Source organism: Lagenorhynchus albirostris, chromosome 15 (genome assembly GCF_949774975.1).
Source record: "Lagenorhynchus albirostris chromosome 15, mLagAlb1.1, whole genome shotgun sequence".
NCBI lineage: Eukaryota > Metazoa > Chordata > Mammalia > Artiodactyla > Delphinidae > Lagenorhynchus > Lagenorhynchus albirostris.
The window spans coordinates 11,127,580-11,140,036 of record NC_083109.1 but is presented as its reverse complement, the minus strand read 5'-3'; the positions used below and the strand labels follow the sequence as shown (position 1 = coordinate 11,140,036).

At 51.1% G+C, this 12,457-nt stretch overlaps 1 protein-coding gene across 1 annotated transcript in view; it reads right to left on the bottom strand.

Annotated features, from left to right (window-relative positions):
* Positions 1-10,963, bottom strand: part of RIPOR3 (RIPOR family member 3) — a 72,426-nt gene extending 61,463 nt beyond the window's left edge. Inside the window, exon 1 of the mRNA XM_060123933.1 lies at positions 10,626-10,963. Within this exon, the coding sequence (XP_059979916.1) occupies positions 10,626-10,628 (3 nt within the window). The 5' untranslated portion in view covers positions 10,629-10,963. The remainder of the gene's footprint in view (positions 1-10,625) is intronic.
* Between the last annotated feature and the right edge of the window lie 1,494 nt (positions 10,964-12,457).

Genomic DNA, 12,457 nt, shown 5'->3' with positions numbered 1-12,457 from the left:
GTTAGAAAGAAAAGGGTCTGAAGCCCAGCTCTGCTCTTTGCCAGCTGTGTGGCCCAGGGCAAGTCAGTTCACCTCTCTGGGCCTCAGAGATAATCACAGGACCACTTCACACAGCTTCAGAGAGGGCCAAAGGAGAGAAGGAATAAAAGAAGCTCAGAGAAGCGCCCGGCACGCGGTGTGTACTGCTGCAATAGGTGGTGAAGGGAGTGTTAGTAATGGCGAATATGTATTAGGTGGTGTCGTAAGTTGAATGGTATCCCCCCAAAATTCATGTCTACCCAGAGACTTAGAACGTGACCTTATCTGGAAATAGCCTTTGCAGATGTAACTAGTTATGATGAGGTCGTACTGGATTAGGGTGGCCCTAAATCCAATGACTGGTGTCCTTATAAGAGGAGAGGACACACGGAAGAGGGCCAGGTAGGGGCAGTGAACACCTGCTCATTCATTTGTTCTCTCGTTCGGGGCGGGTCCAACAGCACACTGGGTGCGGACACGGGGCTGCCAGCATCCATGGTGCAGGGAGCCCCCTGACCCTTCAGATACTCTGGAAGAATTCCTAAGGTCATCCCTGGATTTGCCCTCCCTGGATTTTCTACAGTCGCCCTGTAGTCGGGTACAGAGGAGGGGGAGAAACCCAGGCAAAACCACACTTCCGAACCAATCCAGCAGCAAACATTCCTCACCCTGGGTCAGGAGTGTTTGTCTATCGGGAAACAAGAACAGTTCATCTGAGTTTCTTCACCCTTTGTCCCAAGAGGCAAAAATGTCAGAAATGTGCAAGAGCTCTGGCCACAGAGGGACACTGTATCTCGTCCCCGCAGTCCATTTCCTGCATGGGGCTGAGGGTCAGGGTGAGGGCCACTGCCCTGAGGGTCAGGAGAAGTGGATCGGCCCCTGCTGTGCCGTGGGCTGGCTGTGGGGCACAGGGTGAGGCTCTCCCATCTCTGGGCCCCAGTTTTCTTATCTGAAAAATGGGGGTGTTGACGCCTGATCCAGCATTGCATGGAGTTAAGTACCAGCAGATGGCATAACTGCAGGTCAGGTCATATTGGGTGGTTTTCCTCTATTCTCTCTAGGGGGGTCAACAACATGAGAAATGGGGTCTTCCGTCAGTGCCTCCCTCAGACCCTACTTTATAACCAGCGGACTTGGCCCTGTCGGTCAGTGCATTTGATTCACTAAGTACCCACTGCGTGCACGGCACTGTGCTGGTTTCTGGGAGGATGTTTATGACTGTTAACACCGAAGATTAACAATACCAGCAGTAGCCAGCATTTATTGAGCATTTGCTAGATCCAAAGCATTATGTGCTTTGCCTCGTTTAATTCCGAAAACAAACCTACTAGATAGGAATTGTCAGAACCCCCATTTCTGAAAGAAGACTCAGTCCAGAGGGAGGACGACTCGCCCAAGCCCACACAGTTAGGTTGGACTCCGTTTATTCTCGATTTCAGACCAGATGCTGCAGCCTGCAAGTACCCACGGCCCAGTGGGCGAGGTGAACCTGGACCCTCCCATAGATGCGACATTCCTAACCCGAGCTTGTGTTTCTCGTGCCCGACACAGGGTGAAACATTCCACCAATGTTGCATCGCTGAGACCTCCCACGACCTTCCTGAGGAGTTGTTACCATTATTGTTATTATCCGGTGCATACAGATGAGGACACAGAGGCCCTGGGGGTTACATGGGTGGAGAGCTGAGAAGTCAGGACCAAAATCCTGCCTTCCTGACTCCTCCTGTCCCCGCAAAAGGGAGCCGGACACCATGGTACTAAATCCATGCAGAGACAGCCAAGAGTATTGGAACAGAGATCCCAGGGGTCTGCCTGGAGGAAGAGGATCACAAAAGATGGGCTGAACCTGCACAGATTTCCTCTGTCCAGGCCAGCTCAGGCATTTGCCAGAAACTTGGGGACCAGAGGCCACACTCCTCTGAGGGACTCGGAAGGAATCTGTCCCACCTGGCTCGGGAGGGCCTCACCCTGCCCTGCCTCACAGGCCGGTCTGCATGCCAGGCTGGGGCTGGCCCATGGCCCACTCATCTCTCCTCATTCTGCAGGCCCCGGGGAGGAAAGTCCAGAGCCAAGGTTATCGTGGGGTTCACATACCCCGGGGAGGGGTAGATACACAAAGCTAAAGGTCATTCAACGCAGCATGACTTGCAATCACAAAAGATTGGAACTGATGTCATGTCTATCAACAGGGTACTGGGTTAAGATACTTTGGTACAATCACATGACTCAAGCGTCAGAGGAGATCCTAAGTCCATAATAAAAACTGACATTTAGGAAGGACTTTACACGTTGTCAGGGTCTCTTCCAAGTGTATCCACTCATTTGGTCCTTACAGCAATCTCAGGACGGACCACGACCATCACTTTAAAATGAGGAAAGTGAGCACAGAAAGCTCCAGTCCCTCGTCCACGGCTCGTGGCCATGAACAGCGGAGCTGAGATTTGGTGCGGGCAACAGAGGCTGGCTGGGGACCAGCCTGCCACGTGCTCTCCCAGCTTCTCTGTCTTGACAAGAGCCCTGGCGCCCTTGGGACCCGGGAAGGAAGAGAGGCACACAGACACCCTTCAGCGCTCCCTGCCCTGTGCCAGCCTGCGGAGCAGGTGCAATTAGAAGAGGCTTGACTGAGGCGTCTTCGTCTGAAGTGGATTCTGATAACTCAGCCGCTGTGGTAGCCAACTTCCCCTCCAGCCAATTACGGCCCGCAGGGCCCACTGATGATTTTTACAGCCTTTCCTGGAGTCATGACAAGGAAAACTAAATGAGCTACAGGACCCCTTTCATCACTAACAGCCGGGTATCACGGTTGGGGGCAGAGGAAGGAAAGAAAAATCACTTTTCTCCCCTACTTTGAGCTAATCAAGAGAACTCGAGCCTGGACGGCCAACATGTTGGTGTTGCAAAAAGCTGTTCTCAAGCAGAACTAATTGGCAACAGAAATGGAATCTCCCCCCCCCCCCGCCGCCGCAAAAAAAAGTATAAACATGCTTTCTCCCTGGGAATTACCCTTCAGAATAGGTATTCCAGACATGTGTGTGCAAAGGCCCAAGCATGGCCTGGAGTGGACGTCTCCACTCCTGTTGCCCAGCACCCCTGCCCTTCTCCCAAGAACAGCAGCTAGCTTTGGGACACCTCAGGCCCTGATTCGCCGACACTGGTTTGGATAGAATTGATTCCCCCTCAGCTCCAAGGATAAGCCTTGTCAGTTGCTCATGCCAAGGAGCGTATTCCAGGGATATTTCAGGAATGGGCATACAACCCGACAAGAAACAATACGGCACAAGAAAGGAACACTTTATGAGGCTTCTGGAAAAGAGAGCTCTTGCCACTTTAGAGGTGCAGAGAGGTGAAGTAACTTGCCTAGAGTCACACAGCACAGTGGTAGGGGATCAGGATTTGAACCCAAGTCTGTAGGACTGAAGAGTTTGCAACACTTAACTGCTAAGCTCTACCAAGAGGGGGAATAAACTCCAGAGGAAGCCAGAGAAGCTGGATCCAAACCCAACTCTGTGTGATTCCAGGCAAGTTACTTAACCTCTCTGTTCATCAGTTTCCAGACCTGTAAAGTGGGGCTTATAAGAGCACCTCCACTTGTGGGACCTGAGGGTTGAATGAGTTTACAGCAATACATGTAAAGTGTGTGGAAAAGTGCCTGTCTCACGGTGAGGATTTACCCTTACCCCCGTCACACTGTTTCCCACATGTGATGAGAGTCAGGCTAAATAAAAGCAGGGGAAGGGGAGGAAGGAGAGGTCGATGCTATCAGGCTCGGTTCCCCTCCGGGAGCAGCCGTACCACAAAGATGTGGCACATCAGGAACCCACAGCCCGCTCAGGCTTGGGTATTCTGACCTGGAGAGACACAGTCGACGGCAGCTGGGCCTGTCTGTGTGGTGGTGGTCGAGATCCAGGGGAAATTCCACTCATTCAAGTGGCAAAAAAGTAAGACATCTGACAAATGCCACATGGTTGAGGGTGGGTGTGAATCAGTACAGCCACGTTGGAAAATAGTTCAGTATATTATTTCATATTCCCTATGATCCAGCAATCCTACTCCTGGGTACACGTCTGAGACACACGCCAGCATGAATGTACTAGGACAAGTGCAAGAATGCTCAAAGCAATTCTGTTTATAACAGCAAACAGACAAGTGGAAACAACCCAAAGACCCATAGACTTGGAAAACAAATTCCGGCCTACTGCAGAATAGTATACGGCAGTGAAAGTGAATCAACAACCAGCCACGTGCCGCCATAGATGAATTTTAGTGATAAAATGATTTAAGAACACAGAGGTACCACAGGACAACATATATCTTTTTATAAAGTTCAAAAATAAGTAAAAGTAAATGATACATTATTATGGCATAAATACGTGAGTGATAATACTACTTTTTCAAACAAGAGAAATCAGGATGATGGAAACATTCCGGAGTTGGACGATGGTGGTGATTGCAAAACATTGCGAACGTGCTAAATGCCACAGAACTGTACCCTGGAAAATGGTGACTATGGTAAGTTTTATATTATGGATACCTTACTACAATTTTCTAAAAACCAAGGGAAAGATAAACACAAAGTTCAAGTAGTAGCTACCACAGTGGAAGGAGCACGTACCTGGTTATAAATAATTGTCACAGCTGTTTGTGGGTTGGGTGGGTAAATGGGGACATTCAATTGTCTCTTTCACCTGGGCTGTGATTAATTGAAGTCACCTGAGGTCCATTTTGTAAAGACTTGAGGAAAGCTCTCTGGACCTGGATTTGGGGACCAGGGATCTAATGGGTGCCCCTGGGCAAGTGAGAAAAGACCTTGGGCCGTTCCCGCTGCTGCCAACCAGGCACCAGCCTATCGGGCATCTGGCGGGTGGGTGCAATCAATGGTCTGGAGGTACCACTTAAGCCCACCTCCTCATGCCTCCACCTGCAGGGCCTTCCCCTCCCCTCGCTCATTCTCCCCTGGGGAGTGAGTTTGGAGGGCGATGCTAGGCTCGCTCCTCATCAGAGGGCTGCCTGCAGCACTGGGTGGTGGGAGAGGTGATTCAGTTCAAGGGACAACACGGTCACAGCCACCTGGCCAAGACAGACTCCGAGTCCCATCACCTGCCTGACTCCTGGGTTTATCCGAACTCAGGTAAGAAAGAGGGGGTTGTTTACCGGGTCCTCCAAGCCCACCTGAGACAGAGAAGGGGGGTGTGAGTATAGGGGCCACATGAAGAGCCTGGAACCTGGGCCTGGTTGGTCTGACGGGCACATGTGAGGATGCACGATTCCACAGACTCTCGTTGTTTTGCAAAGGAGCGGCTGCTTGGTGAGTTAGCACGGGCTATTAAAATGCGGTATTCATAAATGAAATGTAGCATGCAGCTAGAGGTGCCCAGGGACCCTAATTCAGTCTGACCACTTTGTCACCCTTGGCAACGTAGCAAAGCGAATATGCCATAAGTCTTAACTGAGCACCTACTATGGGCTACAGCACTGAACAAAACAGGCCAAAAAAAATAAATAAATAAAAAACCTGCCCTCAGGAAACTCACATTCTAGTAGAGGATATTTTGAAAAAGAAAAATAATATATTATTTTTAGATGATGGAAAGAGGTACGGAGTGAGCCATGTGGAGATCTGGGAATGAGTGTCCCAGGCAGAGGGGAAGGCAAGTGCAAAGGTCCTGAGGCAGTACTGAGCCTGGCTCACTTGAGAACAGTGAGTGTGGCGAGGGGCAGGGCAGGGCAGAATCTGGAGATGAGGTCCAGATTTTGCGGGGCCTGGTGGCCGTGGTTAGGAGCAGGGAGCCAGGCCTGTGGGAGGAGGGTGTCCTGAGCAGAGGAGGGGCAGGATCTGACTTCCTTTTAATAAGACCTGCTGGCTGCAGGTGTAGAACAGCCCATCAGAGAGGCAAGAGGAGAAGCAGAGACGTCCGTGAGGAGGCAACCACAACAGTCCAGAGAGGGATGATGGCCACGGGGACGAGGGTGGCGGCAGTGGAGGTGACGGGAAGCCAGCAGCTTCCGGAGACAGGTTGAGGGTAGAGCCAATAGAATGTCTTTTTTACTGAAAAGTGGAAGCAGCTGGGCTCTACTCATGTGTTTTGCAGTCAAGAAAGTTTGAGACCTGGTTTGAAAATAGAGATGTGGTTGTCAAAACGGCTCCCTTCTCACAACCTCCTGGGGCTTCTGTTATGCAGGCATTGAAAGGAGTGGTTTAGGTCTTCATGTGCTAACAGGGAAAGACACCGGGGTGTATTGTCAAATGAGACAAGGAAGATACGGAATAAAATGTAAGAATGACCTCATATTTGAACATTAAAATTACATATACGAGTGAATGAATGGTCTGGAAGAACAGACAGTGGTTACCTGGAGCGGAACCCACTGAGATTTAAAGTCAGGATTGCCCTTCTTACATGCAAAATAAAAGAATCCAAAAACCCTGGTTTTAGCTCCTTTTAAGATTGCTGTGGGCGGGGCTCGCTTCCTGCCATCCCAGCCTCACTTCTCATAGGCGGCCAGTGTCCCCACCTGGGCCTCCTCCTTGGCTAGGCCTGTAAGAAGGCAGAACAGGGGAATGAGAAATATTTTCCTCTCGTGCTTGCGGGCCTGGGAGACTGGAAAGGGCCCACCTGGCTCCTAGGTTTTCTAAAAATAGAAAGTTTTCTGAACTTTCCAATAGGTTTGGCTTAGCTGTTCCTCCTCCATGTTCCAAGACGCCATTTTGATTAGAGAATCATGTGTTGTGCATGAAAATCAAGGATGGCAGGAGCGAGACCTGAAAAGGGATGGAATTTACAGGGAGCTGCCCCTGAGGGGACCCGGAAACGCCCTGCGAATGTGGAGGGGAGGGGGGGGCACCGAGAATGCAGGGACCCAGGGCCTTTGTGCTGCCTGAGCTGGGGCCCTGGACGCAGCCGGTGCAAATAACACCTTCTGACCCTCCCAATCTCTGCATCCATTCCAGCGCTTAGAGCAGGAGAGAGGAGTTTGGCTGTTGGGTTTGTTTGAGGCCAGAGGAGGAAGTTGAGGGATTATGTCCAAGGCCCAGTGCCTGGAGTTTGAATCCCTTTGGGTGAGAGCTGAGGACGTCCATGACAAGATTTCTAAGACCCTGGGCACAAGCATATATGCTGTGGGGCCAGTGGTGTGTTGGTAAAGGTTTAACAACCAGCTTTCCAGGGGAAAGTGTATGTGTGGGTATGCACGTGCACACATGTGTACAAATATAGGCACTTACTCATGCTTGCACACATAAACACATATATACCCAGGTTTACTATAGATTGTATTGATGGAAAGGATGTATAGCCCACAACTTACAGATAAACATAAAATGTACAATAGCCCCCCCTTTTGTAAATTTCATATACTCAGTTGATTCACACAGGACATTTTTGTTGATTTTTGCCCCCAACTCTTGTATCTGTTGTCACCCTATGGTTATAATTGATGAGTGACTGTAGTTCTTTCCAGAACGTTGGCTGATATCTGCCTTTACCTTAAGGACTGAGACAAAAATGATACATCAAAGTGCAGGTCGGAACTTTCCTGGTTTGTCAGCGAAGTGTGCAACTTCCCTGCTTTTTGGTGTTATTCCCACTGTAACAATTAGAGACATGACGCACTTTTATGTTTAACCTGCATCATCCTTTTCTCCCTCCCTTTCTTTGTCTAGATCACTTTGTCTGTTGACCTAGACAGTCAACAAAACAATAAATCAAGCCCTGAGCTGTACTGTTTGCCAATTCCCGTAGTGTAATTACTCCCACCATGGCCGACTTCAGGCTACCAACTTAAGTCGCAAAAAATGGAATTGGGAAGAGTGCACTGCAATAGTGCACTGTTAGGGGGTGTTCCCACCAGACAGACACACCGGACGTGAATATCCCCAGGAGAACCAGTAACAGTAACATGTAGTTTTAAAAACTGGAAAGTGATGAGTTTTGAGCACTTACGACCTTTGTTTTTTGTTTTTTTAAATTTATTTCATTTATTTATTTTTTGGCTATGTTGAGTCTTCGTTGCTGCGTGCGGGCTTTCTCTAGTTGTGGCGAGCAGGGGCTGCTCTTCGTTGCAGTGCGTGGGCTTCTCATTGTGGTGGCTTTTCTTGTTGCAGAGCACAGGCTCTAGGTGTGTGGGCTTCAGTAGTTGTGGCACGTGGGCTTCAGTAGTTGTGGCTCGCGGGCTCTAGAGCACAGGCTCAGTAGTTATGGCGCACGGGCTTAGTTGCTCCATGGCATGTGGGATCTTCCCGGACCAGGGCTCGAACCCGTGTCCCCTGCATTGGCAGGCGGACTCTTAACCACTGCGCCACCAGGGAAGCCCCACGACCTTTGTTTTTAATTAAATTTATTTAATTATAAGTTTATGTAGCTTAATTTTTAATAATGGCTCTGGTTAGCAACGAGTTCACCAAATTCCTGAAAATCTGACAGTCGGCTTTTGCGAGCCGGTCCAAGCTGGCTCCAGGACGCCACCCGTGCAGGGACCACATGGCAGAGAGTGCCACGGGCTGGGGAGGAAGCCCTTCCCTCCACCTCTGCCCAGAACCCAGAGCAGCTCAGGCAATAAGCAGCTGGAGTCTGGCCGCACCAGATGGGTGCTGGCAACAGTGAATTTCTCCCAGTGGCCTTGGCGGCAGAGGCGAGGGACTAGTTTGCAAGCCAATGTGAAACATCCCTTTGGAGCTCCCCAGAAGGAACTGGGGGACCCTGGGGGTGCTGAGCTTCCAATGACACGTAGGTGAGGGCTCTGTAAGTGGCAGACATCTGGGTTAAATCACTCTGTGCCAAACCTAAGCTGCGGGACTGAGCTGGGCTTTCAGCGTTTCATGAGGCTTTTCTGAAGCTTGCGGGGCCCTAGGACTGTTCTCGCTGACAGCAGTCACGGGGCACTGCAGGCCAGCAATCACTTCTTCAAGCCCATCTTAATCCCAGCCTCCTCCGGCACCTTCCCTGATGCGCTGGGGGACTCGCGGGGAGATTTTCCTCCTCTTTAAGCTTGTGTCTCACCCACGTTTAGAACATAAGTGCCTTCCAGCCAGAGTCATAGCAATTTAGAGTTTAAAGAGATTTTAGAGATTTCCTAAAATAATCTCGTCTTATAGATGAGAGAAGGGGAGTGACTTGCACAAGATTACAGAAATCAAGGGCAGAACTGTGTAGGGTGACCAGCTGTCCCGGGACTGAGGGGATCTCCTGGGACAAGTTGGTCACTCTTGAGCTAGGACCACCAGTCGGGTCTCAACTCAAGCCCAAGGCAGAGGGTCTGGGCCAGTCCTAGAAAGAAAAGGAGCGAGTACAGAGCTGCTGCGGGATGGAATTTTCCAAGGGAAGAGAAAAGAGGAGGCCATATCTGGGTGCTGGGACTTCCAGCTCTACCCAGATGGCTGGCACCCGAGGGATTTCCCACCTGCCACAGCCCTGCTGTGGATTTCCCCGCCCTTGATGTAACATGCATCCTCCTTGTCTCTGCCAGAGAGACACTAGCTGACTTTATCTGCATCTTATCTCTTGGCTGCTGTCACCACAGCTTCAGGGATGTATATGCAAATAGCCTACGATAATATTAATATGTGATTCCCCCCAAGGGAGGCATGTGGAAAGCACTGTATGTGTTTCACAATTCTGTTTCGTCCAGAGGAGCAGTGGGGGCCCAGAATGATTCGAAACAGATTTTTGAAAAAGGCAAAATAAAACTGGAACAAAACCTCATAGAGGCATGTGCCACTCTCCCCACCCCCAGCTCTCCCCACCCCTGCCTAATATTACCTCTCTTCTCTCATTCCCCGGGAGCCTAGTACAGCAAGGGGCATCAGGCCCTCTCCGTTCCAGCCAGGAGCCCCTGCCCATCCCTGGGCTGACATACCCTCTAAATGTTGCAGGCTGATCAGCCCGGTGCTTCGTCTGTCCCACTGTTCTTCTTCCTCATACACATAACACTCCCCTGACACCCTCTCCTCCTTCACCTCTACTTCCTGGGATAGTCACAGACTCAGAGAACACAGAAGTCCCGGCTACTCCTGGAGGCGGAGAGCTTCTGAGATCTGACTCTCATCTCTGCCACTGACCAGCTGTGTGACCTTGGGCAAGTCACTTCATTTCTCTATGCCTCCATTTGCTCAGTGTACAACGAGAATAAAAGTAATAATCCCTGTCCTGCCAGGGGCTCGTGGGGATTCTCTGAGCTAAAGCTTCAGCAAAGCCTGGCACAGTGCCTGGCATGCAGCAGACCCACACAACATAGCAGTCGTAGGGAATTCCCTGGAGTCCAGTGGTTAGGACTCTGCACTTTCACTGAAAGGGCCGGGATTCATTCCCTGGTCGGGGAATTAAGATCCTGCAAGCTGCCCGGCGCTGCTAAACACAAGGAAAAAACAGTAGTCATAGTAAGAGCCCCTTAAAGATCACCTAGTTCAACCCCTCATTGTAGGGATGGACAAAGGGAGGCCCAGAGAGAGGAAGGAAGTTGCCCAAGGCCACACAGCAAGATGCTGCCATCTCATCTCAGCCTCAGTGCTTGGGGAGCTCCAGGTGGGATGTGCGGATGCCCTCCTCACACCCCGACTCCCTCTAAAGTCTGGTCCACGCCAGCTGCACACGGAGCAGTCGCTTCGCACTCACCATCGAGCAGGTCTCGACATTCAGGGCCGTGTCACGCCGTCCTCCTGGAAGCAACACGGCTCTCTCTATCGCTGAAGCGAGCGTCGGCTCCCATCGGCTGCGGGGCTTGGGAGACCAGCCTATAGGGACTGGCCGCTCGGAAGATGGCCTCGGAGGACCCCCTGCCCGCGATCTTCCTCGTGGTGCGTGGGGACGGCGCGCGGCCGCCAGCCGGGCTCCGATAAAGCAGCCTGGCTCTTATCCGGCCTGTGTCAGGGTGCAGGCGGCCGCGGAGCTGGGGTTCCAGGAAGCCCGCCTGGGGCCCCCCCGGCCGGCCCCGTTCCCCCCCGGATGCTGCCTGCCGCTCTGGCCGCGGCCGATTGCCCGTCAGTGTCACTCTGAGCTCTGCCAGGGAGAATTCCATGCTGGCCCCCTGCAGGCGGAGCCCCACCCCTTCACGGCCCACCCCCACTCGCATCTTGGCAAGGGGACCGGGAAAGGCAGCTAATTTCAAGTCCGTACAGCGTTTGTGGTCGTGTCCTGAACTCTCCACGATTAATCACGGAGCATCTGATTTCTGCTTTGCCTGAGAGGGGGGTGTGGGGAGGCCTGGAAGTTTCTGTTTACTCATTCTGCACCGGGCTTCGTACTAATCACAAACAGACGGGACCCAGCCTCCCGCTCGCTCCCCCGCCCTCTTCTCCCTCTTCCTACCTTGCCACTTTCGGGTCGCTCTCCTCACTCTTTCTCCTTTCCCTCCTTTCTTCCCTCCTTCCCATTTGTTCCCTGCCTCTGTCCCAGATCCGGTCCTCCGTACACCCCTTCCTCTGGTCCTGGTTCCCCCCAAGCCCCCTCTGCACCTCCCACTTCTCCTGGGATGTAAATTAGCTTGGCCTTTTCCCTTTACATCTTTACAGCTAGTGGTCAGCCTCTTTTCTTTCTTTACAACCTAATTATTTCAGGGTTCGCCCCGCCGCCCAACCCCCATTACATGGGTGTGTAGAACTCCTATGAACTTGACTGTGTGTCCCAGTCAAGGGTGGAGTCCAGATACGAGGCACTGCTCCTTTGGTCACCTCGGCACATCTCGGCTTTCGGATTTCGGATTCTGCTCAGGGATGGACCCAGGAACAAAGGCCCCATTCATCGCCACCACGGAGAGCCCACCCCCCAGCCATGGTGCCTCCCAGCCTGTAACACCTAGGGATAAATTTCTCTCTGCTGCCCCTTGGCTCCGTGCCACCCTGCAGCCACTGCAGACAAGAAATCAGGAATAAACAGCCCCAAAGAAGAGAAACTGACACCCCTTCCCACAGCCACAAACACACATACTCTGAAGGGTAATTTGGCAAGACCTTTAAAAACCAGAAATGGGCGTAAGCTGCCACCCAGAACATCACTTAATGCACGTCCACGAGGTGGCATGCACATAGACGTTTGCTTAAAAAAAAAAAAAAAAGGTTTATCACAGGCAACATTGGAAATAAATATCCATCCAAAAAAATGACTGGTTAAATAGAATATAATAAATAGAATATAATAAATAGAATATGAAAGAATCGTACTATCCCAGGCAGGGATTCAGAGGGTGAGCTGCATCTGTATGTAACAATGGAGATGGGTCTCCAAGACATATTATTGAGTGAAAAGAGGGTCAGAATGATACATTCAATATCATCCTGATTGTGTAACCCTCCGCCCTTATACACACATAAAATGAAATGCTATGGAAACACATAAAGCCAGGAAAATAGTCTGTAAGGATATAAACCACACTGAGCCATTACCTCTGGGAAGTGGGGGAGGCAGAAGTTTAAGCGTGGTGCTCTTACCTGTAGCAGCTTCATTCTGAA